This window comes from Erythranthe guttata, chromosome 9, assembly GCF_056151865.1.
Source record: "Erythranthe guttata isolate IM_541 chromosome 9, IM_541, whole genome shotgun sequence".
Classification (NCBI taxonomy): domain Eukaryota; kingdom Viridiplantae; phylum Streptophyta; class Magnoliopsida; order Lamiales; family Phrymaceae; genus Erythranthe; species Erythranthe guttata.
Window position 1 is genome coordinate 5,313,120 of NC_142541.1, and position 22,194 is coordinate 5,335,313.

At 35.3% G+C, this 22,194-nt stretch overlaps 1 protein-coding gene and 1 pseudogene across 1 annotated transcript; both read left to right on the plus strand.

Annotated features, from left to right (window-relative positions):
• The first annotated feature begins 8,669 nt into the window (after window positions 1-8,669).
• Window positions 8,670-15,457, plus strand: DGK1 (diacylglycerol kinase1). The gene is made up of 8 exons (XM_012972538.2): window positions 8,670-9,037; window positions 10,449-11,977; window positions 12,593-12,959; window positions 13,702-13,778; window positions 13,955-14,074; window positions 14,332-14,496; window positions 14,580-14,717; window positions 15,150-15,457. Exons 2-8 carry the CDS (start codon window positions 10,793-10,795, stop codon window positions 15,297-15,299), a joined length of 2,202 nt encoding a protein of 733 aa, XP_012827992.2. The 5' UTR covers window positions 8,670-9,037; window positions 10,449-10,792; the 3' UTR covers window positions 15,300-15,457.
• A 5,554-nt stretch (window positions 15,458-21,011) lies between these two features.
• LOC148767947 (uncharacterized) lies at window positions 21,012-21,874 on the plus strand (annotated as a pseudogene).
• Window positions 21,875-22,194: the final 320 nt, after the last annotated feature.

Sequence of the window (22,194 nt, forward strand, 5' to 3'; positions counted from 1 at the left end):
TGTTCTGAAGGGAACTCGATGACTTCCCATCTCAACAATTGTTGATCTCACATTCAACCGTTGTGTTAAATATTTTTTTGGCCGTCTCGAGGGTGCCAGTGTGATGATTCAAAATGGACAGTTGTGGTCCACGCATGCTTATGGCATTTACCAGACGTGTGAAGACATCTCTGTTAGTTGTTTCACTACTCGGTTTAATCAACAACAATTTTCTGCTGAGGTGATGACTAGTCTAAGTGGAGGTGGAAACAACAAACACACTGTGAATTTAAGAGACCAAACTTGTACTTGTGGTAAGTGGGTCATAACAGGAATTCCTTGCAGTCATGTCCAACTTGTGTGCCGTGAATGGAACATGTCTGCCTCCGTATATGTGAATGAATGCTACACTATTAGTCGTTTAGTGAACACTTATGCTGGGAGTTTCCAACCCGTGTTGAGTGAACACTATTGGGAGAAGGTTGATTTTGAACTAATTCATGTTCCAACACTACTAGGAGATCGAGGACGCAGTCGAATTCGTAATGACATGGATGCGGCACAAACACGGGCGAGGCAAAAATCTAGAAGAGATGAACAAGCAAGAAGGCTTCGTTAGTACTTTGTATTTGCTATTTTTCATGTAACTCGTAATTTGTAGTTATTTATCGTGTTGGACTTTATATTTTCTAGTTATTTATCGTATTGGACTTTGTATTTTCTACTTAAATTGTACGATATTGTTTCAATTTTTTTTGGCTAAACTTAGCATGCTATTAAATAATTAATAGTCATTATATTATAAATAATCAAAAATTAAAATTTGTTGCTATTAAAATATTATATTCATTATAAGATAATACTAATATAATACATTATAATCATTATAACACAATATATTATAATAATATATATAATATTAATATAATATTTTATCAAAATTTTGTAACTATTCTGATTATAATATAATATAATATTAATATATTGTTGTCAAATAATTATATTCATTTTAATGTATTTATTATTGTACTTGGTATTTGTCATTTGAGTGTATTTTTTGTATTTGTTGTATCATTGTACAGGATGGATGTCATGTATATATACGGGCCGCGGGACACTTCATTGGTATATCAGATAGAGCACGTATCCAAGTCGATTACTTCGGCAAATGTGGATGACATTGTGCCCGGGAGGCGCCTTGATGGTGGGATCTAGAATTTATACGGAGTGGATGGTGATGAGGAACCGCACCCTAGAATGATGTAGTACTTGATTGATCAGTAGGTTATATGGAGTTTATCGACGTGGTCGCCTCGTAGTAGATTTGCATCTTATTAGATGGCGCCCACGGACACACACGTTAAATTTTCGTGCCGGTGAGGCGACAGTGACACTAGAGGATGTCCCACTATTATGGGGTTTCCCTCTTGATGGATTACCCGTTACTAGGGTTGATATTTCGTATCCGGTACTGCAGTGGCAGGATTATTGTCTGACGTGGTTAGGATATGCTCCTCCATTGAGTGATTTTAGGGGCTCACGACTCTAGGCGAGTGTTCTGACCGAGTTCATAATAAATAACGAGATTACTGATGTCAACACCGAGCAGTGTGTTCAGCAGCACACCAGAGGTTTATTGTTAATGCTACTTGGGGGGTTATGTGTCCTGACACAACTTCAAATTCTTTCCCATTAATGTATCTCCGTCATTTTGAAGATCTTGGTGCCGTTACTTTTAGTTGGTGTAGTGCAGTTCTAGGGTACTTGTATCGTGAGCAATGCACTGGGGCTATACTGAAGAAAGTTGTGGCTTGAGACGGCATTGCTGAGTTGGAGAAAAGAAAAGTGAACATGGGTGGTGCGCGTACTTTGCTACAGGTAATATGTTTTTCTATACTTTTAAAATTTAGATTAATAGTTGATTATACTTGGGTTTTAATATTTTTTATGTTTAATAACTAGTGTTGGGCATGGTCGATTATACATTTACTCGCTCCGGCAATACATCCAGCAGTAGCAGATGATGATGATTTTCCTCGTCCTCCTTATGGTGCACGTATGTACTAATAATTTATTAATATTCAATTTAAAATATTGATTTAGCAAAATTCCATACAATATTACAGTTGGATTGGACCCACTAGTTACGCTCGGTCCTCACGAAATAGTATACGTGTTTATCATACGACGCTCGATCAGATGCTCTGGCATGAGCTTATTATAAATTAACTGCATTTACTTTAATGTTTGTGGTCTATTTAATTGTATATTAAAAAAATATTTCTTTTCTTGTAGTTTACATGGATGCATTAAGCGAACTCGATCTCGAGTTTGGTGCTTTGCTTGAGCATCCTAAGATAGTGCATCCATAGTTTTGGTTGTCGAGCTGCCCTCTTATATTTTACGACAATGTTGAGATGTATCGTCCTGATAGGGTACTTCGCCAGTTTGGGAGGATACATCATATTTCTCCACATCCTACTGATCACGATATTGAGATAAGGTTGCATTCTTATGATCGTCGAGGTGTTGTGGGGAGAGATTGGGCTCGTTTTCACAATATCTATGTTGATAGATGGCATGCCCGACTCGATTCTTTCACTGGCTATCCATTTATTGAGATTAGTGGACCTCGGACGGACCCAGGATACTACGATTGGTATGAGAGGCACACGTGTCGTTTGATATCGTCGGTTGACAATCTTGATGATATTGGTTTTCAGGTCGGAGACCCGATTTTACTGGATCTAGTGGTCAGTAGCTTTCTCAAAACAACCATTACTTTCGATTTTTTTCATTTTGTTTTTCAGTTTTGTAAGTTCTTAACATGTAATGCCTTTTATTTTAGGGTAATCAGCTTATGATCGTCAGAGTCTTGCTGCTAGGGCAGTGTCTCGAGATGACGATCAGATTTATGATTTGTATCAGGACAACGCTACACGGATGTATGCAGCTGAGACTCAACTTCTACGTAGAGATAGTGATTCGTCCAACATACCTCCCATACCTCCTATACGTTCTCAGACGCAAGGTAGACGTACCAGAAGACGCTCCGGTGCCGAATTGGAGGATGACGTGAGACAGATGAGAGAGGGGAACTATTATGCATCTACGTCTCGGATACCTCCTGCTGAAGATGTTGCCGGTCCATTGGCTTCCCATAGCCCCTTCTATGGACATGTTCCAATGCATGGAGGTATGGATGATTTATCTGGTACACATGGATTTATGGATATCTCAGGTACCTACATATAGAGATTTAGTTGGCCCATCTACGACTAATTACGTTCCAGATATGCCATGGTCCGATTCTCTAGCTATCCCATATCCTCCTGCTATTGATACTCAGTTCACTTCATGGGGTCCACATTTGGAGCTTAACTTGGGATACTCAAATCCCCAAGAGCGGGCTCGACCACATTATAATCTTTGCCCTGTTCCATATCCAACGGACGACACCGAGTTTGTTGATGACGTACCAGTAGAGCGTGACGTTCGTCGAGTTTGTTTGAAAGAAAAATATATTTTTTCTTATTAACCAAAAGATTAGAGGAATCTGAAATTTTTTCTTTTAGAGAGTTTCTAAAGGTATTAATCCTCAAAATATTTCTCAAAATCTAGGTGTCGTTGAAATCAGCCTTTTTAATATTAATTAAAATTGAAATCTGGAAATTTAGATTTTTAATGTCATATATGAATTTATTAGTCGTGCATGGAAGTATTAGGTAAGTGCATGATTAGGAATCTTAAAGATTCAAGTCTTGAAATTATGTGTTGATATATGGATGCATGCATGCATTAACATTGGTATCTTTATGGTTTAGTGTTATAAATACTATGCACGACTTGTATAATTGTGTGTGTGCGTATGTCAGTGAAGTATTGACTTGACTGTATGGCATATATGATGTATACTTGATTGGTTAATTGTAGTAATTCAGGTAATAACAGATTTCTTTTGCAGTGGCTTTAGAAGTAAAATAGTTCTGAACTTCTCAACTGGCAAATAAAATTGGTTCTTTACTTTTACTGATTATATAACTACCCCATTTCTCGAGAGGATATTTTTTTACAGAGGGGTACATTGAAATTCTTTTAAACTTGATCATCAAAGGAATTTTGTCGGAATTCTGCTGAGCAAATTCACGTTTAAAAATCTTCTTTTAATTATATTAAATTATCATGGTATCAATAGAGGTATTGCAATCAATCTGAGAGATGATCAATCAATGAGAAGCATTTAATACAAGAAAGCATATACGAGATCAAAAAATGGCAAATAGATAACAAGAATGGAAATCGAAATTAATATATACAAGGTTTCATTACCCTTGAAGAAAATGTTCTTAGTTCATAACAAACATAGTATCAAAAGAATGTACACAAAAAAATAAGAACAAAATGTATAGAAATTTCTTAAGAAAAACCCGAATCGGAACCCCTGTCGAAGATTCCCGTGAAGAACTGTCGAAAAACCAAAGAAAAGTCAAAGAAGAAGTGAGAATGAAAAGACCCTCCTATTTATAGGTAATGAAAAGCTTCCTCAAAAAGCTTTGCATTAACAAATATATGCCCTTGAAATCTGTGCCAAGATCGCGATACGGAGAAGTTGGATCGCTATCTGGCGGCCTCGGAGAACTGCCCTCCACCTTGCCAGATCGCGATACAGAGATGTTGTATCGCGATCTGGGTCTGAAACAAAACTGCACTATAACACACCCCAGATCACGATACGCCAAAGTTGGATCGCGATCTGGGTCTGGAGCAGAAAGCACAATGTGAAAACCCCCAGATCGCGATACACAAACCCTGTATCGCTATCTGGGTCTTCTTGGCCACTTTATTTGGCTTGAAAAATCAGTTTCGCTTCTAAATTGCTTCGAATCGGCCAAAATAGCAAATCTTTACCAAAAATAGAAATAAAACAAGAAATGCGTAATATGTACAAATAAAGCCAAAAACTTAGACGAACGAAGACAAAAACTCGAAGATCCGATAAGTAAAAATCGTGCAAAACGAACACTTATCACCAGTACCTAAAGTTAGTACTGCGTAATTAAATTAAACCCACAACAACGAATAAATGGAAACTCTCATGAATGTAGTGTCTCCATTCATCAAACGAGTTCTGAACTGATATACTTTTGAATCCTATATGCTGACCTACTATTGGTATACACGATTATGAAATCGTTCTCATGCGGTGCCACGTATGTCTATATACTATTATGGAGTCTTCGTCACACTATGCTGAATATGTACATATACTATTACGAAGCCGTAAGCATACGATGCAACATGAATCCACAAACTATTACATATAGGTGCGCATACGTTTCAAAGTATGTCTATATACGAATATTATTCCGTTCGCATGTGTTGCAGCATATGTGCATATACTATTATGATACAGTTCACGTTCAACATATGTATTTAAAAGACTGCATTTGTACATGTTTTCTAAAATTCTCAACCAAATGTCGTAAACAGTATGCGTGGTTGCTATTGGAAAACAACAATGGAATGGCTTTGACAAGGCCAGAGTGACGATAAAAAAAAAGAATGTAAATTTCGTATGGTGTACGTCGTTTTGAGCAAAATACAATTTGTTTCAACTTAATGCAAAACCATTGCCAATTCTTGTCATTTTCAGAATCAAAATCAGCATAAGCCAACGAGAATAGATCATCGTTTGGATCCTAGGTCACAACACTAAGAAAGACTCCTCTAAACTTATTCTTAATATGAGTTCCATCCAAAAATATCATCGGCTTGCATCCACGATGAAAACCCTTGATACATGAATCAAAACTGATGAACATCCGAACAAATTGCTGGGTAACAGGGTCAATTTCATAATCTGCAATACTCCCAGAATTAGTCATTCTCACTGCACGACAATATCCTCTCAACTTATCAAAAGCTACCAGATCAGTCCCATTTATTTCTTTCATTGTTGTTTCATTACCCCTCCAAACTATGTGGTATTCGATATTCACACCATAGATTGCGTGAATATCTTTCTTTATATCGTTCATTCGGTTTGTACCCTGTTTTTTCTCTTAATTTTTCATTTACTATATTGGAAACCCAATTACAATCCGCTTTAGGATGACTGCTTGTAATGATTTTACCCACCCCGCATGTGTGACGAAGATTGTAGTTCTGAATGGCAAATAAATTGTCCGCCACATGCACAGATGCATAAATCCGCCATTGGCAATTTTCATCATCGCAAACAACTATTATCATTTTACTATCATTCTTCTTACAAGAAAATGATCGCATATTGGCAACAACATAGTTCTTCTGCATGATCCTAAATTCATCAGGACCTCGGAAACTTTGGCCCGGTCCACGAATGTTGTGTCTCCACGCATCAACTGAGTTCTGAACGGATATACTATTGAATCCTACATTCTCACCTACTTCGCTATTTATATTTGAACACCGAGACAACGCAAAAAAAAAAAAAAAACTTTGGATCATTATAGTGTATTGTAACACTGAATTTATGCATGTATACGAATAACATTATGTACGCATACAATGACATATATGTGTATATACAATTAAGAATGAGAGCACATACAACGGATATAAAGTGGGCATACCATGTCACTGAATGTACATACGACATTCGTTACGTGGGTATAAGAGAACCTAGTATTTGTAACACGAAAGCACAGAGTTGGCTATACTTTACATGCTGAGTGACACGCGAGGATTGACAGTAAACCACACTATATGTATTTTGTGTACATACTTACGACGAAGTGAATAATTACCTAATTATGTCGGGGTCAGTTCAACGGCAACGAAAATTTCCTTTGTGGGAAACAATAATGTCGACGATGTGCATCTTCAATATCAAGTGTATCTTCACCATCGTACGAACGTCTTCGTCGTTCGTCAGCGACACAAACAGTCTTTCACGTGGGGCTAGGTATTGAACAATCAATAAATATGGATCTGTCACCCCGCACTTTTCTTAGCAAGAAGCTCCGTCAGAATCCCACTACCCTTGATTGCAATGACAAAGAGCTGATGATTCTAGTGGCAACATGTTGGTTGAAATACCTACCCGCAAGTGCACGTATCGTACAAGTAATAAAGTGGCCAATTAAGTCCGGATATCTATCCCACATAGAATAATTAATTATTTAATCCTATACGCTAAATCCTAGCAATTATTATCAAGCCCACCATACACAGCCGAAAGAGGATTAATAAACTAAATTAAACTAAACTAATTAAGAAAATTAAGAAGACAAGAGCACAAAAGCAATTTAAAACGAAGATTAACTCAGAGAAGGCAAGCCTAGGATTTTATTATTCTTCCCCCTATGTGATTATTATTCCCCCGATTCCTTCAATTATGCAAGTAATTAACCTGGATTATTAACCTGAGATGCTAAATTAATCATAAACCGCTTCCGCGTGTATTACGATTCTAATACTCTAGATTCAATTATTGTATTCCTACGCAATTAATTCTAGACCACAACATTAAGCATAAATCTCAACATTGGCTACCTATCTATATTCCTATGTTAATATCACAAAGGCTATTCTACCACAGTTCTAATTATTAACCCGATCTTCCGATTCATGCGATTAACAATAACATAAAAGCACATAAAGTGCCCAGTTTCATGAACTTAATAAAACAAGTAGAAGAAAATTATCTGAAATTAAAACTTGCATAAAATCATAGAAAAAGGGTTCATAAATCCCACATAGGGTTCGAAATAAAATCCTAGAAATAAAAGAGTTAGCTACTCATGATTAAAGTCAAAACAAAATAGTAATTCATGAAATTATAAACTATGTTTGTAATCTTCGAATTCTTCGTCTTCGTTATTGCTTCGTTGCTCTTGAAATTGCGTAAAAGATTGATGCCCAATTGTGTGCTTGACTTGGTCTTATATAGGGTGGAAAAACTTGGAGAAGAAGATAGTTTCCTTGTGCAATTAGAATCCATTTACTGCGCCTCTACGTCTTCTCGGACGACCGTCTGGATTTTCAGCTATAATCCAGACGGCCATCTCAATTCCAGAGACTTTATTCTTCACCAGCTGAAATTCAGACGTCCGTCTGAGATTTAAGTGTATTTCTCAGACTGTCGTCTGAGCTATAATTCTTCAGATTTTGACTTCTTCAATTTTCGCCCATATTTTCTCCAAAATTGCAGTTTTGACCCCCTATTTATCCAATTCTTCAATTTGTACCTAAAACACAATAAATCAACATTTTAAGCACCAATTATCCATAAAACACACCAAAAGCTCCAATTAAAAGGTCCGATTAAGTGTAAAAATATACACTTAACACAACAACATCCTATCACTTCAACCGCGGTTTGTTTCATTTTTTGCAGAGTTGAAATTACGAAAAAAATTCTTGTTGCAATGTATATGGTGCAGAGGTGCAGCGGGATGATTTTTCATTTTTCGTCGTAAATCTAAAAAGGTTGGTTTGATAGAGGAGCTACGGTACGTTTTTTTTTTGTCAACAAGTTGAGAGGAGGGAAAATGGTGTTTGATTACAAGTACAGCGTGAATGTGGAAGAAAAACACAAAAACAAAATCTTTTGGTGAATGGCTTTACAAACATTTGTGGGGGTAAGGAACTACGTGTAAGTAAAATAAAACTTTGAAAGGGGAATTGTGTTTGAAACCTTGAGATAGACACGTGGCCGATATACACGTGACGAACACGTAGTAGTCAAAAGAATCAGCAAAAGCAGCAGTAGGGCCGCCGGAATCACACTGTATTCTATTTCCCCCAACTTTAAACGCCTTCATCTATCGCCACGTGTCCCTCTCTCGAGATTCCTTTTCCAAATTAACAGTCGGTCGTAGGACTGTGTTCAACATCAAATCCCCATAAAGCTTTCCCCAAAAATATTCAAAAAAATTCTTTAGATGATTCGATCAATTTTCAGAAATATGCAAAATCTGTAGATTTATCTTTTGACCCAATCAGATTTAGCAACAGTTTCGCCATTTTTATTTTGATTCCTGATTAAGGAAGAACAAACCCTCTTCTTTGCTGCGTAAGTTTGTTTGTTTTTCTTTTCCCTTTTATTATGAAATGCTTCACCGTTAAGGGCAGAAGGGGAATTTTTTAATTTATTGTGCTTTTGTTTTTTTCATTTTTTCAAATTGGAAAGTTGATTAAGCTATTGATTGTTATTTTGGGTTTTTTTTGTACTGTGTGTTGAGTTTATGAAATTATTCTTTAAATAGATTTTGCCTTGTGTACTACTTGGATGGAAACAAGATCCATTTGGCTGTTGTAGAATTTTAAATTGATTTGAGATCATGTTTTTTCTAAGTAAGATATTTCGAGTTCAACTCCGTAATTTAGTTGATTATATTCGTCCTCTGTGTTCCGTTTAGTTGCAATTAGCTCTGACATTGAATATGGGAACAGAAACTGATAAGTTGTAATTGGTTTAGTTTTTATCTATTTTTTATTTCGGTTGAACTATTGATGAAGTATATTATCCAGCAGGATTAGGATTAGCGTTTTCGTCAGAAAATAGTTCAATACTTTGGAAATTTCTCGAAGACCATGATGGTTTCTTTTAAATACAAAGTTGTCTTGTAAGTGCATTCCGTTGTGATTTTTTTTGTTTTTTTTTTGGGTTTCGGGTTTTCGGGTTTCGGCATTGTAACTTTGTCTGATAGACTAATATATTGATTCAATGGTGGAAATTGAATGACTAATGTTATGCTTCCTGTATTTATTACGACATTATGGATGGGATTCTAGAATTTTGACCCGTGGCTTTCTAAATTAGGTGATACTTAGATTCACGTAATCTGTGAAAGTTTGGGTTTGGTATCACTTTGCCGTATTCTTCCAGTTCGGTTTTGTGTCAGCTTATAAAATGTTCGGATAACTTTGTTAGTTGATATCTAGTTATTCAACTAAATAAATTTTATAGTAAGTTGCCAGATTGGAAAATACTTATTCAAATGCTTTTTTTTTCCTTCATACGATTACGACAAACTCTTCTTCTTAGGATTATAAACGTAGACTGGATCTCGTGTATCTTAACGAGTACTATTGCGAGTCAAGTCAACAATTTTATTCTCGCTATAGAGAACATGCATATGCTGCATAGAGCATGATAAAAAGTGTTATGTTTATTTCATGTTTGATCCTTCATCAGTTAGTTTCTTGTTCTATTAGTTGTTAAGTGTTAAACATTTACATCTTTTGACGTGAAGTTGTCCAAATCCTGGGCTATAGACTTTTCTGGTATTACTACCTTGATGTGTTTTATTTTTATTTTATTGATGTGGCTACTCGACAAGTCTGCATTTTCACTGTCATGCAATTTGTACTAGTTCCTTTTCTCTTGTTTGTTAGGGGTTTTCGATTTATTGCTCTCCTGATGTTTTTTTTTTTTTTTTGTTTTTGTTTTTGTTTTCTCTTTTTTTTTTCCAAATTCGAAGGTGTTCTTGCTATTGTTTGCTCTCACAGTCAAGAAGCTTCGCAAGATTATACAAGATATTAGACTATTGACAAGCATATGAATGTAGTTGCACCACATATATGGAAATAAAGTCGTCATGACTTGGTTATGTGGCTTTGTAAAAACTTGACTGGACGTCGATAATTTATACATATTATTCCTTTTCAGTTTCTGGCAAGTGGTAAATATACCATCGATGTGGGGATTCAAAAGGTGCACACTTTCCCTACCCTCGATGGCGACTGCAAATGTGCACTGCCATATGAATGAGCTACCGTCGCTTATGTACAACTTAGCAGATCAGGGAACACTAGATTTTTAATCATGGACCAGTTCATGGAATCTGATGCTCTTCTTCCCAGCTGGATACGTAAACGTCCAGTTGAAATGGCAGAAGCCCATCTGTTTATTATATCCTGTTGCATTGCCGGTTTGGTGGGAATCTTGACAATTTACTATACGGCTTTCCAGTGGAGAAGAAACATCAATTTAAGTTGGATGAAAGCCATAGCTAGGTCAAAGAAAAATCCTAAAACAAGGAACAAGGTAGCACTGGCTCCTCATACTTGGGTTTTGGAATCCGTAACTCGAGGAAAAAGTTTGAACTGCTGCGTATGCTTAAAGTCTGTTTCACCTTCCCAAACGCTGAGCCCCGTTGTAGCTTCAGATAGTTTCATCCACCGCTGCAGCATATGCGGTGCAGAATCTCACTTGAGCTGCTCGTCCAACGGACACGAAGACTGTAAGTGTGTTTCGATGTTTGGCTACGACCACGTAGTGCATCAATGGGCAGTGCAGTGGACAGAGGTAACCGATCAATCTGATGAATCTTCATTCTGCAGCTACTGTGAAGAGCCGTGCAGTGGTTCGTTTCTCGGGGGATCGCCAATATGGTGTTGCTTATGGTGTCGGCGCCTAGTGCACGTTGATTGCCATGGTAGCATGTTTAATGAAACGGGCGATGTTTGTGATTTGGGCCCTTTTAGAAGGCTTATCCTATCACCCCTATATGTTAAGCAGTTGAATACGACTACTTCTGCCGGCGGAATATTGAGTTCGATCACACATGGAGCTAATGAGATTGCATCTTCAGTCCGTGCTACCATCAGAAGTCGAAGTAAGAAAAAAAAGCATCGATACGAGAGCTCTGCTGATGCAGGTAATAGTAGTAATACGAGTGATACGTCCACAGACAGTGCTGCAGAGACCAATCAAACTGTTAACGGTACTCGTAGAACAGGAGAAAACCATAACGGAAATACGGTTAAAGAAGAGGTGAATCAAGAACCCGGAGAAGCAAAAAGGATGGAAAGGACCTCCAGTTTGAACGGAAGCCCATCGGTTAATCAGAAAGATGAGTTACATTTAACCGGCATGAGACAGAAATATGAATTGATTGATCTGCCTCCAGAGGCAAGGCCGCTGTTAGTGTTTATCAACAAAAAGAGTGGAGCTCAAAGAGGCGATTCACTCAAGCAAAGACTGAACATTCTTCTGAATCCTGTACAGGTCAGAACTGTTATAACAGTAGCTTCTGAGGTAGAATCTTTATTGATAGAATCTGCAATATAAAAGTTCGACTGTAAATTTATATTTGTAATTCTCGAACAATATGGATGCAATGATGAGATACTGTATCCATGTAGTTGGGATAGTTCGATCATAAACACCAAAACACATTCATATTCATATATATCAGAATTTTCACCCGTTCCTTTGTGGTAGGCGTTTTCTCTTTCATCTGATCTATCTGGTAGAAAAGATTTACGTCAGCCATCGGTATCTGAAAAAAACCTAAAAAATCCGAGAATACATTTGCGACATAGGGATGAGTAACAGCAACCATCTATGCTTTTTAGCTGTATACGTAACACACGCACCCTCGTTGACCTTATTTTATGAGTAACATATGCTTATTTTAGTCTAGTTCTGTTCAGTGAAATGGATGTTCATGCGTATAAAGTTGTACATCTAAATATATTTTCTGGATGTTACCTTGTTAGTTACCGTAGAAACCATAGGCTTAGGTTTCTGCATGCTTTCATAGATTAATCCTTCTTTATTAGTTGCTACTAAAATAGACCTGCCTTATATTTTCTTGACTGAACTGGCATTTTGTTTTAGGTTTTTGAATTATGCTCGACGCAGGGGCCAGAAGCTGGACTTTACTTATTCAGAAAGGTGCCTCATTTCCGTATTCTCGTCTGTGGAGGAGATGGTACTGTTGGGTGGGTATTGGATGCTATAGACAAGCAAAATTATGTTTCTCCTCCACCAGTAGCCATTCTTCCTGCCGGAACTGGAAATGATTTGGCTCGAGTTCTGTCTTGGGGGGGTGGCTTGGGTTCAGTTGAGAGGCAAGGTGGCCTTTGCACACTTTTGGATCACATAGAACATGCTGCAGTTACCATTCTTGATCGATGGAAGGTCTCGATCTCAAACCAGCTGGGCAAACCGCTCCATGCCCCGAAATTTCTCAACAATTATCTTGGTACGTTCACATCGTTATTGCTTGGCCACATTTAGGAAGTTTTAAAATAGCTTCTTTAATTGGAAAGCACAAATTTAAGGAATACGAGTCAGGTTGCTGAACGATTTATATGGACATTGTTGCCTTTTTTTTTTTTTTTTTTGTTAACATTCTCAAATTATGGATTAAATATTTAAACAGCATAATCTAATCCCTAAAGGAACATGAAAAGACTAAGAATATCTAACTAAGTTTTTAGATCTTGAATGCGGAGAAAGTAAGCTATAAATGAAAATTGTGCCATTAATCACTACTGGCAGAATATGCAGAGAGGTAATCTTATTTATTCTTTAATCCTGATCATGGTTAGAATGAATATTTAAAGAAATTGGATCGCGGCTCGTGCTGGGAAACAAAATGTATAGAATTTCTCGTGATGGATCTAGAAGTTCTTATTTAAAAATAAAGTTTAATTATTAAAAATCAGGCTCGTGTCTGGCTGGTTGGTTTACTTAATTCTTAACATTTTTTTTTTCTTTTTCGTTTTGTGCTATTATACTTATCAAGCATGTTTATTTATTGGAAAATTTGAGTGCGCGTTGCTTATTTGGGTTAAAGTCTGGGGCTTTGATTTTGGATTTGCATGTAAGATTAGCCATAACTTAAGTTGGCACCTGGGAAAGTTGTGGGGACTTCATGCAAATTGAGTATAGTTTATTATATGCCAGTGATATATTATTATGACAGATGGATGATGTTGTAGGGGTTGGATGCGATGCAAAGGTTGCTTTAGAAATCCATAATTTGAGGGAAGAGAACCCGGAGAAGTTCTACAATCAGGTAAATTCAGCTATTTATATTGTTTTTTTTTTTATTTTTTTTTTTTTATTTATGGATATCACTTCTTGAAATTGATATATAGGTGAAATCTGCAATTATTTTTGAGTGATTTTGATGATATGCTTCAGTAATAAATACATTGCCTTATGTCTTTTCTTATTTTGATGTTGTTGCAGTTCATGAATAAGGTTCTTTATGCAAGAGAAGGTGCTAAGAGTATCATGGACAGGACGTTTGCCGATTTCCCATGGCAAGTACGAGTTGAGGTTGATGGTGTTGATATTGAGGTTCCCGAGGTTAGTGAAACATAGCTTCGATTTTGAACGTAAACGCTTATTCTGAATATATTTACGTTCAAAATCCATTCTTTTGTCGGGCTGTGTCACTCGGTCTTGATTTCAGTTTTCTGCTTCTTCTGTAACTTCTTGTATCTTTTGTTGCGCTAAGATGTGTCACTGTATAAATTTTTTATTTATTTTAATTATTTATTAATGTCATTGTATAAACTTATAAATAAAACGGCTATGTGTTTTGTTGCTTTCGTCGGTTTTAGGATGCAGAGGGTGTCCTTGTCGCTAATATCGGGAGTTATATGGGTGGTGTTGACCTGTGGCAGAATGAAGACGAGAACTACGATAATTTCGATCCTCAATCTATGCATGACAAAGTGCTTGAAGTAGTAAGCATTTCGGGGACATGGCATCTAGGAAAGCTGCAGGTATGTTAAAAACATCCTTTTGCATTTCGGATTAGGATGGAAAGATAATACGGTCAAATACCGTTTATACCTATATTGGACAGGTTGGACTATCACGGGCACGGAGGATTGCACAAGGTCAGTTGATTAAGATTCAGCTTCTTGCTGATTTGCCCGTCCAAATAGACGGAGAACCATGGTTTCAACAGCCTTGTACATTGACCATCACACATCATGGGCAGGTTTCTCTCTCTCTCTCTCTCTCTCTCTCTCTCTCTCTCTCTCTCTCTCTCTCTCTCTCACACACACACACACACACACACAAAAATACACACACGACACCGAAAAAACACACTAGAAAAAATTACACACACTACAGCAAAAACACACATTAAAAAAATACACACACACTACACCGAAAACACACACTAAAAAAAATACACACACTACACCAAAACACACACTAAAAAGAATTACACACACTACACCGAAAACACACACAAAAGAATTACACACACTACACCAAAAACTCTCTCTCTCTCTCTCTCTCTCTCTCTCTCTCTCTCTCACAGAGTTCTAAAACGAGCATTAATCTGTCATTAATGAAAAAAAGTTACTTTGAAGTACATTTTTTTCTGATTCTTTTTTTCACATTTTTCATTTGTTCGTCTTAGGCATTCATGTTGAAGAGAGCTGCAGAGGAGCCTCTAGGTCACGCAGCTGCAATTATCGCCGACGTTCTTGAAAATGCGGAAACGAATCATGTTATCAATGCATCACAAAAGAGGGCACTGCTTCAAGAAATGGCTCTTCGTCTGTCCTAGGTTTTATCTTTTAGGTTTAGCTGTAAACTCGTGTGTAGTAAGTATATTACAAGAAAACAAAAGAATGATCGTAGGTTATATAAGCCATATTGTGTACAAACTACTTTTATCTTGTTTCAAGTGAAGGCAATTTTGTCGGCTGTATTATTCCGGTAAAACAATACGTATATTTAACTTTTAACTTGTGGTATTTTGCAATTACAATTTGTACATTGACCGGGAAAAAAAATCGATATTCAATTTGATTTCCGATTTATCAACCATAACTGCAGTATTGATATCCTTGTCGGCATCGTCAATTTAAAGGCTTAATTCCATTTTGCACCATTGAAATGGACCCTTATGGCACTTTGCACCCTTGAAAAATAATAATAGCACTTTCAAAATACAATAAATCATTCACAATGCACCTTTCACTGAATAATAAACAATAATCCTTTTTTTATTGTTTTTTTTTTCCGGGTTCAAAATAACAATTAAATTGTTATTTTTTTCAACCTCCAACCTAATTTCGAGTGCACAAAGTGCGGAAAAATAAAAATCACACTGGATAATTGAGAAAAAAATATTTTTTTTACTAAAATAAAATCAAATAAATTTTTATCACTAAATTATTCGATTGATAGATCTTTAAATGTAATTGGTTGAAATATTAGGTACAAATATTTGGAAAAAAATATGATTTTCAAATAACTTGATAACAAAATAGCTGAAGGAATTTTTTCGTAAGATATTTTTTGGTGATAAAAAATATAATTTTTAAATGCCACTAAAAATATTAAAGTACCTTTATTATCTTTAAAAAATCATGTGGGGGTGCATTATGCATGATATATTGTGTTTCGAGGGTGCAAAGTGCTATTAATTTGTTTCGAGGATGCAAAGTGCTATTAATTTGTTTCGAGAGTACAAAGTGCCAAAATGGTATATTTCAAGGGTGCAAAGTGGGATTAAGCCCAGTTTAGTAAATTTGCTTTCATTATGTGTTACAATATGAATGATGCATCTTTTAGGTATTGAATTTGTTCCCTCTTAAAAATCCTTGTTTGACCTTGTTCCAGAGCCGAAGAACGAATCCTCTTGTTCCTTTGACCTCCGTAGTGCATTTGCTATTTTGCTTTGAGCTAGAAATCTTCTTCGATGTATTGGAATTCTGTTTGTAAATACGGTCTAACCGATGGAGATAGAAGGGCGATAAAAGGCGAGGTGAACGAGGAGCCGATTGGCCGTTTGAGGCACGGATAGCACGATTGAGCTGCTTAGTGATTGCTTGGAGTTCGTACGAGTCGAGCAGATTGCTGCTGCTGCTGCTGATGATGGCATTGTGCTTTGGGCTGAGTTTCCAGACTGGAGTGATGAAGTCGCCATTTGATTCTTGATTTGTTGACTTCAACTCCATTAATGCCTAATTTTGCAAATACTTCTCAATGTGTCCAATATATGCCTTTTTTATTTGTTTCATTCTCAAATGTGATTTAATTAGGAGGAGAAGTAGCTTTGTAGTACCCGTATGTATGATTTGAGGATTCTCTTTGTGTTTAACGTAACTAAGCTTGCATTGTTTTTGACGATTCGGGTGTCGGTGTGTTTCAGATGAATATTTTCTTTGATGGGGAACTAGCCGAGTTCGAATCTATTTTGACGAGATCGAGCTCTTCGATTTTTTTTTTCTCGAGATCGAGCCATAGCCCATTTTGTGTATTTTTTTTAATATTGTTAGAATTTTATTATTATAAATTATAATAAAAAATTCGAAAAAAAATGAGCTGTAATATTTTTTCTTCTATGAATTTATAACTAAGAATGAGCTCGGGTGCGACTCGTTAGAGCTCGAGCTCAAAAAATTCGAGTTCGAGGTTGAGCTTTTGTCGAGTCGGCTCAGCTCATTTACACCCATATAGCTATGGAAACTGTAACTCATACAATATATTATTGTTTTGGTAAAATCTTTACACAATTGGAATAACAATTTGAAAGATTTTGAAGCAAATCAAGGCTCCACACTCAAGAAAAGGATTTATTCTCAATTTCTCCGAATTGAGATTCAAGTTCTTCAAATATGGGTACTTTTTTCTTGTATTGGTCTAAACAATAGTTAACAAACATATTACTTTCTCATTTCAATTTTCTTAAGAATCCAATTTTTGTTTAATTTAATTCAATTCAAATGTAGAAAAAAGAACGATCGAATTATTTCTCAAATATAAACTATTTTGAAGAAAATCATTTACCAAACAAATATTGTTTAGTTAATTGTGAACTTATATTGTTAATTATGTTTTGCAATTAATTAATTGTTTATTTACTTTGTTGTAAATATGGATGCCAAGAATTATCATCATATCGATGTATATATAGTACTTTCCGAATTGTCCGGACATAATATGTCTGTTTTGAATGAGTACAATACGGTTCAAATGAATTTTATGTTTCTTTTGATGATATTATGAACAACACTCGGTTAAATTGCTACTTAGAAATATTTAACCTTCTTTAGATAGTAAATTTTTTCATGCTAGATGTACTTGTCATATTTGAAATTTATGTGTTCATGATTGTCTTAGGCTGAAAGCGGGAAATGCAATAACATATAAATGTTACACAATTCGGTCAGAAAAATTACAGGTATTTAAGAAATTATATAAAGGCATCAAATGTTTGTTTAAGAGGCCGAAGAACTAAGAATGATATGAACTGAAATTCTACTCTATTTGTTTTATGTTTTCTAGGGCTTGATAGTATGGAGAACCCATTGAGGAGTAATAAACTCCAAAACATGTTGATTCTACTTCAAAGTCATTGTATCAGCCTAAGGGTCTTCAAGTCAAGGATTCTCTAAGTTTAATACCGGAAATGTGGGGGTCCTTGCCATGTGGCCAAGCCCGTTCCTAGGAGTTCGGGGGCCCAAGGCGAACTATGTAGATCTTTGAAACGGGGGCCCCTAGCAAGGGCAATATTGTCTTTTTTTATTTATTCGAAGTAATATAACAGAGTAGGTTAAAAAAACTTGGGGGTACGGGGGCATCGCCCCCGATTTTTTTAGAGGTGTTGAGTGTAAGTTTTACACTCAATTTTTTATTTTCTTATGAGGATTTTTGTGAAATTTTATTGATTGAATGATGCTTAATTACTTTGTTATTGTATATTAGTACAAATTGAAGAATCGGGAGTCTAGAGGATGGAACGGTAAAGAACGGGCAAGGAGGCAAGGCAACCAGCCGCATACCGAAAATAGAACTCAGACGGCCGTTTGGAGAATATTTCAGCTGATTCTCCGACGGCCATCCCGAAAGGAAAAATAATCTAATAGAAGATTGCGCATTATAGGAATGCTAATTGCAAAAGGAAAATTCTATATATTACCAAGTCTTAATTACATTTATATAAGATAACCTCAAAGACGAAAATTTGGACTTTTTCTACACAATCTTAGAATAAGAAGAACGAGATAAAGGAGAATCGAAGACAAAAACTTGACGAATTTTTATCATAGTTCTTCTTTTATTTCTCTTTTATGAATATATGTACTTTTATTTTATATAAAAATTCTAAAGTATAAGGACTATTCTAAAGTATAAGGACTATTATCAATAAATACTAAAATATAAGGACTATTTTTCCAAAATCGGGGCCCCTAAAATTCATAAAAATTCGGGGGCGCAAGGCGACCGCCTTTCTCGTCTTCCCCCAAATCCGGGCTTGCATGTGGCTGAAGGGATCGAATGTGGGTCTGCCAAAGATCCTGCAAAACAATGAAACACTAAGTGACTCGCCAAGGTAGGCCCGACGATTACACTCCGATGCTCAAGTGAGATATCAGGATTGAAATTTTGCAAATGCTTAAATATCACCAAAAGAGAGTTATCTTACCAAATGAGTGATACTTTGTATTTATAGGTGAACTTGATTGCCTATTACTTGTAGTTCTTGTAGAGAATCAATGTGCGATATGAATGTGGAAGTTGAGCATTAAATGGACTTTTCTCCTTAATTGGGCCTAAACCATTTAGGCACATCATATGTACCTTTAAAAGCTTTTGAATTTAGTCAAAATATAAAAAAAAATATAGAAAGGATGGTGATATTGGGACAAAAATAACCCCAATGAAAGATAAATTATTAAGTGTTCCGGTAATTTTCCAAACATAGCCATGTTTGCTATAATTGTGGCTCCTAAAATTAAACTTATAAAATTACAAGTTTTAATCAAATTATATTTGCTTTAAGCCTCTATTAGTAGAGTAGAGGTGTAGGGTTCGAATCATGGCCCATTGCGTACTTCCTCAATTTGTAACAACATTTGAATTTCTTAAAAAAAAAACACATGTATCCCGATATGCTCCAACCATAAATAGTTGCAATTAAAAAATACGAGAAAAATAAAATATTATTGTATACTCCCTCCCTGCCAATTTATCTGACGGTTAAGGTATTTGCACAAAAATTAAGAAAGCCAATAAATATGGCTAAATTTGATGAGAAAATTCATATCTAGAGTAATATACCCTTCTACCAAATTTTTATTTTATTTATTTCTCTCTCATCATCATTAATAGTAATTTATTCCTTCTGTCTCAACACAAAGTTTGTTGTTGATTTTTTCACTCCCACTAATTTACTTTACCACTTATTATCTCTTCTCAATCGCAATTATCCATAAATTGTTTTTGTTTCTCTAAATTTTTTCAAACTCCATAACCATAACAACTGAAAAACCAAAAAAGGGAAAAGAAAACATTCCCGCATAAAAAAAAATCTTATTTCAACATAAACAATTCTCGAGAAAAAATTCCCCTAAAAAAATTCAGGCAGTTTTTTTAAAATTACCCACTTCTTATTCTAAAATGTTTATGTATTCCCACCAAATTTGTTCTATAAAAAAACTCACAAATTTCTTTAATATGAAAATAAAAATAGAAGTTGGAAGAAATCTAAATATACTTTCACCAAATTTTGACGTTGCTGAAGATGATGAATAACAAAAGGAAGCAAGTGTTAATTTAGTTACATACATTAATCTCAATTTAAATTATCCAGAGATATTTTAAATGGATTATTTTCTGATAGATTTAAATAGTGAACCATATGATGGAGCAATCATGCATATGAAAGTGGAATCACCAATATTTTCAGCAGTCATTCGTAATATGGGTACTATCTTTAATTTTCTTGTGAGTTTTTTTAGGTTATGATTGTAATTATTTCATTTTTTTTTTCTCTTTTTATAGATGAAAAGATCATTGGTGGACAAGGAAATACAAACGAAGCAGATTAAACATCAAGTCAATAAAAAAATTGAGAATTTTATCCAATGATGAACAGCAAGCCATATACAACATGCTACAACACGAAAATTTCCATGGAAAATAAAAAACAAATAGTGACAAGATTGGTGGCATCACAATTTTCGGTATCTATACGAACCGTTCAACATATTTAGAAACAATGAGAAAAAGGTGCACCCATGCTAATGTATCTCATAAAAAAGACAAGAAATTGTGGTCAAAAGAGAATTCATATTAACTATGATCAAATTCTTGAATTTACTTTACATCGCCGGACAACTCTTGATTCTTTAGCTTGTTCGTTGAACATGAAAAAGAGCACATTGTTTAGGCGTCTTAAGTCGTGGGAAATACGGCTACATTACAACGCTATAAAACTTTTTTTAAAGAGGAGCATAAGAGATCTTGACTTCAATTTTGTTTGACAATGCTTCATGGTGATAATATGCCACATGACCCAATTTTTACTAGAATTTTTAATGTTATTCATATTCATGAAAAATGATTTCTAATGACGAAAACATCAGATAATTACTACTTGTTACCATATGAAGAAGATCCGCTACGCACTTGGAAAAGCAAAAACTTCATTGGAAAAGTCATGTTTCTAGCGCTATAGCTCGTTCGAGGTTTGATGCACAGGGAAATGAAACGTTCTTCGAAAAAATATGGAGTGTTTCCTTTTATTACATTACACATGAGCCAGCTAAAAGAAGCAACGTAAATAGAGTTGCAGGCACGTTGGAGACAAAGCCAATACACTCAGTAAATTACAAGGTCATATTTGATTGAAAAGTTTCTGCGTGTGATCAAGGAAAAATGACCCAAAGAGGATTCAAATTACCCAATATTCATTCAACAAGACAATGCCATCATGCAATTGATCGTAACGATGATGAATTTTGTCAAGCAGCTGCAAAAGATGGATTTGATATTTGTCTGATGTCTCAACCTCCAAATTCTCCAAATTTGAATGTTTTGGTTCTTGGATTTTTTCGTGCTATTCAATCGTTGCAGTACAAGGAGCCTGTTAAAACTGTTGATGAGCTTGGTACCGCCGTCGAAAAATCATTTCAAGCTTTTCCGGCCACAAAATCCAATCGTATATTTTTAACACTGCAATCGTGCATGATAGAAATTATGCGAGCAAAAGGTTCTCAGAAGTACAAGATTCCGCATATTAAGAAAGCTATGTTAGAAAGTCGGGACATTTTCCTACTCAGTTGAAATGTGATCCAGAATTAGTACAATAAATTCTTAATTATCTAAGTTAATTTTTATTTTAGCTCATGTCTATTGTGATTATTTAAAAATTTAATGATTACTTTAAACTTCTCATGATATGAATTTCTTTTTTCAATCTCAGTTAAAAAAAAATTAAAAATTAAAATAATATGCCATTGAATATATGAGAAGCAATAGACATGAATAAGGGTTGTGGAATCACTCATTTTAGAACCGTAAGAAAACAAATCTAATATTTAAACATATGTATTCCAAATAAATAATATATATATATATATATATATATATATATATATATATATATATATATATATATATATTATTGAAAGAGGAGATATATATTGTGTATATTTTTGTACGTATCT

Bases quoted from the DNA above. Each gene is read 5' to 3' on its own strand.
- DGK1 (XM_012972538.2), top strand. From the start codon at position 10,793: ATGGACCAGTTCATGGAATCTGATGCTCTTCTTCCCAGCTGGATACGT. The intron at 14,075-14,331 runs GTTAGTGAAACA...CGTCGGTTTTAG, and splicing joins TTGATATTGAGGTTCCCGAG to GATGCAGAGGGTGTCCTTGT. The intron at 14,718-15,149 runs GTTTCTCTCTCT...TGTTCGTCTTAG, and splicing joins CCATCACACATCATGGGCAG to GCATTCATGTTGAAGAGAGC.